At 45.5% G+C, this 7,572-nt stretch overlaps 1 protein-coding gene across 3 annotated transcripts; it reads right to left on the bottom strand.

The window, feature by feature from the left end:
* Positions 1–1,593: 1,593 nt before the first annotated feature.
* HTR1D (5-hydroxytryptamine receptor 1D) lies at positions 1,594–7,365 on the bottom strand. Of its 3 annotated transcripts, none has more exons than XM_081920803.1 (3): positions 6,913–7,365; positions 6,643–6,768; positions 1,594–4,199 (listed from the first exon to the last, which is right to left on the bottom strand). In XM_081920803.1, exon 3 carries the CDS (start codon positions 4,021–4,023, stop codon positions 2,932–2,934), a length of 1,092 nt encoding a protein of 363 aa, XP_081776929.1. In that variant the 5' UTR covers positions 4,024–4,199; positions 6,643–6,768; positions 6,913–7,365; the 3' UTR covers positions 1,594–2,931. The 3 variants fall into 3 exon arrangements, with proteins under 3 accessions (XP_081776929.1, XP_081776930.1, XP_081776931.1); XM_081920804.1 differs by having other exon boundaries at positions 7,111–7,365; XM_081920805.1 differs by having other exon boundaries at positions 7,275–7,354.
* Between the last annotated feature and the right edge of the window lie 207 nt (positions 7,366–7,572).

The raw sequence follows: 7,572 nt of genomic DNA, 5'->3' as shown, positions 1-7,572 counted from the left end.
CATCAGGTCCAGTCGTGGCCAACTCTGGGGTTGCGGCGCTCATCTCGCTTTATTGGCCGAGGGAGCCGGTGTACAGCTTCCAGGTCATGTGGCCAGCATGACTAAGCTGCTTCTGGCGAACCAGAGCAGCGCATGGAAATGCCGTTTACCTTCCCGCCAGAGCGGTACCTATTTATCTACTTGCACTCTGACGTGCTTTCGAACTGCTAGGTTGGCAGGAGCAGGGACCAAGCAACAGGAGCTCACCCCATCGCGGGGATTTGAACTGCCAACCTTCTGAATGGCAAGTTCTAGGCTCTGTGGTTTAACCCACAGTGCCACCTATGTCCCAACGATAGCATACTACTTTGCAATAGGGCACCTGACCTTATCTTCTGTCTGCCATATGTATGCAAACAGCATTGTGACTAGTGTTGTTCGTTCACAAAATTAAATCAACAGCTGGGGGGGGGGAGGAGACATATAATAAAGGGAAAGGATGGCTTTTGTGGGCTCGACACAGCAAGCTGCACCTGCCAAGATTCCACCTTCTACACACCTGTACAACATACAGCAGCTGTGAGTCATAGGGAACAGACCATGGCTCAGGAGCACAACACATGGTTTGTTGTTAAAGGTTCCAGGTTCTAATCCTTGGTATGAGGAAAGACCTCTGTTTGTGAGACACCCTGGAATGCTCATGCCACTCAGTGTGCCTGGTGTGCCTGTAATGCTTTTGAGGCAGCAATGCTTCTAAATGCCAGTAGCACAGGAGGGGAGAGAGCTCTTGTGCTCATGTTCTGTTCCCTTGTTTCCCACTGGCATCTGGTTGGCCACTGCGAGAACAGGATGCTAGGCTAGATGGGTTATTGGCCTGATCCATCAGGCTAGTCCGGCTTGGTGACATAAATATATTCTTATATATTCGTTGGGGGCGATTAGGATGTATCCCTGGGCCCCCTTTCTAATTCCTGGAATAGCCAGGCAAGTTTACTGGTGAGCTAATGGACCATGAAGGAAACAAAGGCATAGCTCTGGCTGGTAGTTAGAAAGATAAAGGTGAGAGCTGAGCCAGAAGCTGGAGGCAAAGTGGCAAGCTGAGAAGACAGAGAATAAGAGAGGCAAGGTCCTTTTGGAGTGTTAATGTTGTGAACCCATCATAGTCTCAAGATGAATATACAGGATGTGTAAATAAACCATTTATGGTAGTGATGTATGGAAGTGAGAGCTGGACCATAAAGAAGGCTGATCGCCGAAGAATTGATGCTTTTGAATTATGGTGCTGGAGGAGATTCTTGAGAGTCCCTTGGACTGCGAGAAGATCAAACCTCTCCATTCTGAAGGAAATCAGCCCTAAGTACTCACTGGAAGGACAGATCCTGAAGCTGAGGCTCTAATACTTTGGCCACCTCATGAGAAGAGAAGACTCCCTGGAAAAGACCCTGATGTTGGGAAAGATGGAGGGCACAAGGAGAAGGGGATGACAGAGGACGAGATAGTTGGACAGTGTTGTCGAAGCTACCAGCATGAGTTTGACCAAACTGCAGGAGGCAGTGGAAGACAGGAGTGTCTGGCGTGCTCTGGTCCATGGGGTCACGAAGAGTCGGACACGACTAAACGACTACAAAACCATTTATCTTAAAAGACACCACTCTGCTGTATCTCATTCCAAAGGAAACATGAAGCCTGGGTAAGCATCTGGAAGCTCTGGAATCTTGCACTGCTCAGAGATTGGGGTAAGGTGCAACAATATTAGTATTTTTTATGGATCTTTTGTGCAAATTTTCCCATAGGATTCTGGGACCCCAACACTTTTGCTCTCACAAAATCCTGAATGAATAGTGAAAATTGTTCAAAGCTGCGTTGGAGGAAAAGAGAATTTGGGATAGCCAGGAGCAAAGCTTTATACCCATTTCTCAAACTGTAATCTTCCTACAACCAACAATGTACAATTTCTTCTCATAATTTGTACAATGAAATAACAAGAGCAGCAGCAGCAGCAACAACAACAACAATAATAATATATAGTTCTTTGCCCAGATGCTCAAAAGCACTTCATATAATTTGCTCCGTAACCCTTAGAAAACAAACCCTGAAAATTCGGCCAGTGTTTCATTCCCAAATTACAAAAGTGGGTAGGTGAGAAATCTGAGACAAATAATACAGATTTGTTAATTTGTAGTAAAGCAAGAATGAAAAGATTGTGTCGAGCGACACAGTTCATAACAACTCCATTATTTATTTCATCCTGCTTGTTTTGAAATCTTCTTCTGGTTTTGCAGATGCATGTATTCAATGCACAGACTAGTAAGTCTTAAAAGTTATCTTTATCACAGAGAACAAAATAAAAGACAGTGAAAAGTCACACGCAACAATAGACTGGTTTGTTCCACCACATATTTGCTTACTAAGATTTAAATAAGCCTTGTGGGCATGCATGCATACAGCCCCTTTTCTCCACCCTTTGGAAGAGGAGTGAACAGACAAGGAACCCTGAAAATAACTATGGTTTCCTGTTTCAACTGAACCAGGAAACTATGGCCAATGGCTTCAGAACAAGCCAGGATATCAGGGCTGAAATCCTACACCTGCTCACGTGGGCATAAGCCCCACTGAAATGAATGAGTATTACTCCTGCATAAGGCTGCACTGTAGGGCATCTTCACGAATTCATACATACTGGTTTATTCTGAAGTCATTAACCATAGTTTCGTGGTTTGGAAGAAATGGAAGACTTCCATTCCGTTACTGTAATACTTCCTAGTTTGTTCAGCTGGAGAGGAAAATAGAGGGGCTGCATGCAAGTTGCCAAAAAGCGTCATTAAGCCGAGTTATAATCAGCTGAATACAGTCAATGAGACCATCATCATCTACCCCATAGGAGACTATGAGTGCAGGTGGGGTACAGTTTATGCATTGGCAGCTATGTCAAACCCGGAAGGAGTTTCGGGACTAGGAGCACTTCTTAAACCGAATCATTTTCTGAAAAGCCTGTTTGAAGTCTTCGTTAAAGGCAGTATATATCACGGGGTTGATCAGTGAGTTCAGGTAGCCTAGCCATGTGAAAATGTCAAGCAGAATGGGATGAGACCAGCAAGCTTCGTGACAGATAGGCAGAACTAAAGACACCACAAAGAACGGGAGCCAGCAGAAAATGAACGCTCCTAAAATAATCCCCAGAGTTTTTGTGGCTTTTCTTTCCCGGGCCGCCAAAATCCGTTTCCTCTCCAGGATGCTATCGGCGACTTTGATCCTTACGTGGTTGATTAATACTGGGGAGTTGCTAGAATGAGAATGCCCTTCCTGAAGGTTTGAGCTGAGGGAGCAGAGGGAGGAGCCTGCTGAGCCAGTGATCAGGTGGGCCGTGGTAAATCGCTTCCCGTACAGCGATGGCGGCTTAAGAATCCGGGATCGAGCGGCCACGTAAATCTTACCGTAGAGGATTATGAGCAGCACCGTTGGGATATAGAAGGCGCCGCAGGTGGAGTAAATGGTGTAGGAGATCTGATCCGTATTCACGACGCAATGCAGTATTTCTTCCTGAGCTTTGGCCTGCCTCCAGAAAAGGGGCGGCATGGAGATGCAGATGGAAATGACCCAAACCACAGTGATCATCAAGGCGGCTCTGCTGGCAGTCCGGCGCTTGGTATATTCAAGAGCATCTGTGATGGCCCAGTACCGGTCCAAGGCAATCACGCAAAGGTGCAAGATGGAGGCCGTACAGCAGGTGATGTCTGAGGACAACCAGATGTCGCACATGATTTGGCCAAAGTTCCATTCGTGGCTAATGGTGTAAGCAATGCTGATTGGCATGACCAGGATGGACACTAAAAGGTCTGTGGCGGCCAAAGAACCAATGAGGTAATTTGCAGGAGTGTGGAGTTTCCTGGTCAGAATGATGGTGATGATCACAAACATATTGAAGAGCATCGTCGCCAGAGTGATCACAGCCAAGATGGCGGCAAGCGAAACCTTCAGGCCTAGCAGCGTCCCCTCGTTCCACTCCTCCGGCAATTCACTGGCATTGAGAGACCTGTTTGACATACTGAGGAGAATAGACTTTGCAGACCAGTTGTACTGGGTCTTCTTGGCTGTGTTGGATTCCTCCCCTCCTCTTTTGAACTTAATCCTTTACATATACTTGATAACGTCTGTCTCGGTTTTTAACAAAACCAGGTTTTCTGAACTAGATCTTCGAGGTTGGTAAAAAAAGCACGCCACTGTGAAACAGAAGCAAAGACAATAACGGAAGCATTAACCAAGCATTAACTACAGTGCACTTTATGATGCAGACTTTGGTACTATGGAGCCCAGTGCAAGGCCAAAATCTGGTGGACCCCCCCCAAGCCCTCATGCTGCCTTCCCAAAGGTGAGTAAGGAGGTGGCTGCTTTGGGAAAGAGTCATGAGGCTCTGGCAGGGTCCTAGAGCCCTCCTTCCCAAAACTGGGAAAGTGCTAACTAGGCTTTGGCAAGGAGGTGGGAGGACTCTAGGACCCTGTCAGAACCTCACACTTCCTTCCCAAAGCCCAGAGCCTTGCTTACCTGGCTTTGAGATTGCGCCCCCTTTGCTTGTGGCCAGTGAGTGTGCACCACTCGCACAGCCCTATATACCTGTGCTATGACTCCAGCAGCTAATCCTCAGGGGCATATTAACACAGGCTATACAATCAACAGTAATAATATAATTTCTACTGCAATTCTAACCGTGTTCACTCAAAAGTAAGAGCCAAACTAGACAGTATGTGAAATATGTAATATACATCTGTCTGTCTGTCTGTCTGTCTGTCTGTCTCTCTCTCTCTCTCACACACACACACACATCAGCTGCTGGAGGCAGAATCAGGACCAGGACCATGGCACGTGTATGCCTGTGTGTTAAAACTTACATGCTGTGCTGAAGTCCAACCCAAAATTGCTCTTATTTGACCCAGGATGAAAGCTGCTATTTGTACAAATAGAAGTTTCCTTCCTGGGCCAAACAGCAGTTTTGGAGAGGGGATTTTTGTAAGGACTGCAGTGGTGGGAGTGGGGAAAGAGTTGACTCTTTACATTCACACATGTCACACACCCTCTAGTTTGGCCCCAAATCCAGGCTTTACTGGGTTCACTGGAACATACTCCCTAAATCTGGAGTAGCCAACATGGCACCTTCAAGCTGTGGTCAGACTTCAACTCTCATCAACCTACAGCAGCATGGCCAATGTCAGGGATGATCATAACTGCAGTCCTTCAAGAACTGGAGGGCACAATAGCTAGCTCTGCCCTAAAAAGCGGTTGGATCCAGAGTTCAGCAAATGCAACTCCCATGTAGCTCCTGTTTGCAAAAGATAATGCTGCAGAATGTTCCGGAATGCATTTACTGCATGGGAGTTAAGGCAGACACTTCAACATACAATTTCAATGCGTTTCTCTGTAAGCTCCTGAACTCTTAAACCGATTTAAGAAAGCAAACAAACCCAAACCTTGGATATTCTGGTGTTTGTGAGTTGTATTTTCAATTAGTAAAAGCCTCCACTTTGTGCTTAGATTCTCATCCAAGAATGAGAAAAGAAAGTGTCCCATCATCACTGTAGTGATTTACCTACCCAACTGTTCTCAACAAACCATCGCTCCTCTGCCTTCAGGGATTACAGGTTCCAGAGTTAAACAAGTAGAGCTGCCCAAGGAAGGAGGGAAGGACAGTAACAAAGGCCAATCCAGCAACTGGTGCTGCTTTGGCTGTCAAAAGCAATTCCTACCTTAGCAAAGAAAAGTTTGCACTGGCATTTTGCAATGAGTCAAGACAGAAAGTCCAAAAGGAATTGCTGTTCGCTAAAGCGTTAAATCGTTTTTGAATATGTTATTTTCCACTGCTAAGCACCATTAAATGGTAAGGCCTTCAGGGGCAAAGATACTTTTTTTACCCCTTTTCCTTTTCAGTATATAAGTGTAGAAACTTGGGCAACTTTCTTGAACCCTTTAGGAAATCTATAGATCTGAAGAAATACTGAACTATATACATAGAAAAATAAATTCAGTTTTAAATGCCAAGGCACACACACCAAGTCTTTGTGATACCTGAATAGAACAAAAAGAGCTCTTTTAGATCAGAGCAAGGGCCTGTCTAGTCTACAGTCCTGTTCTGGTGCACACAGTGACTTTCCTGATGACTCTGAGATATCTACAAGCAGAAGAAGAAGAAGAAGAAGAAGAGGAGGTGTTTTGATTTGATATCCCGTCTTTCACTCCCTTTTAAGGAGTCTCAAAGCGGCTAACATTCTCCTTTCCCTTCCTCCCCCACAATAAACAATCTGTGAGGTGAGTGGGGCTGAGAGACTTCAGAGAAGTGTGACCAGCCCAAAGTCACCCAGCAGCTGCATGTGGAGGAGCGGAGACGCGAACCCGGTTCCCCAGATTACGAGACTACTGCTCTTAATCACTATACCACACTGGCAGTACAGGGAGGCAACCCCTCTCTCATAACACTAGAACTTGCTTCAGAACAGAAAGTATTTCCTTAGGTACCTTCCCCTCTATCTCTATCCACTTTCTCCACACCACGTTAAATCTGCAAGGCTTTCTCTCTCCTTCATCATTGTCTGTTCACTGCAACGACGTCATTTTGCTGAGCTGCCATCTACTGCCATGCATGGACGAAGGTCTCTGCAGGTTCTGTGATCTTACCTTCTGCAAATAGTTCATGATCAGGCAGAGGATGTTTTATTATTCTTAACAGCAAAGCCACACAGGGATCCCAGAGCAGAGAAAGACCTTGACTAGCTGACCCTGCTCATTATTCTGGGACTGGATCTAAAGGAAGAAACAGAGCGTGTTAGCCCAAGAATATATTGTAAGTGGAGCAGTGACAGAATCACAGATAGCAAGAGTTCCTCTGTCCATGACTAAAACCCCTGTGCTATTCATTTATTCTACTTTTATTCGGAAGGCACGGACCATCCCATGGCATTGGGGCCCATCTGCAATTTGGAGGATTATTGCCCAGGCTGTGGCCTAGTCTGTCATGGAGGAGTAGGCTAAAGTCAGCCAGAATGAGCCTGAGACTCCGAGGCCTAGTCCAAACCTCAAATCCACTGGAATCCCCAACCATGATGCTTTTAAATTGTGTCGCTGTCAGGGCAGCTTTCCAATTACCAAGAATGACCTTGTTTCTGAACGACTCTGGGCACATCGCTACACCTTTTGTTGCTAAAAGGTTCTATTATTAAGACATAGAGCCATGTGGTTAATTTAACATTGCCCAGTGAGTCACCCATTAAGCTGGTGACAGGAGAGCAATGACAGAAGCACATTCTTACCTGGCCTTAGAGACACAGACCCACATCCACAAGGTGAACCGTCTGAGGGTGGAAAATGGAGAGATTGGAAACATAAATTTAAAAGCTTCACTATACTAAGGATGGGAACACCCTTAATTCTTCTAGGGGTAAGCTTTCCTTTTTATTTTTTTTTTATCTTTAGTAGTTCTCATTGTTCGGGTTTCTAGCCTGTTACATATATAGTTGGTGAAAGTGCACTTTATTTCTCAAGCTTGAGAATGTTTTTGTCTGGCCTTTGTAAGTTGTGATCTTGCAGCCTTAAACTTTTGCTTGCTGA

This window comes from Podarcis melisellensis (assembly GCF_964234715.1).
Source record: "Podarcis melisellensis genome assembly, chromosome: 8".
NCBI classification, from domain to species: domain Eukaryota; kingdom Metazoa; phylum Chordata; class Lepidosauria; order Squamata; family Lacertidae; genus Podarcis; species Podarcis melisellensis.
Note: the sequence above shows the minus strand (reverse complement) of the source record. Positions and strands in the feature narration are given on the sequence as shown.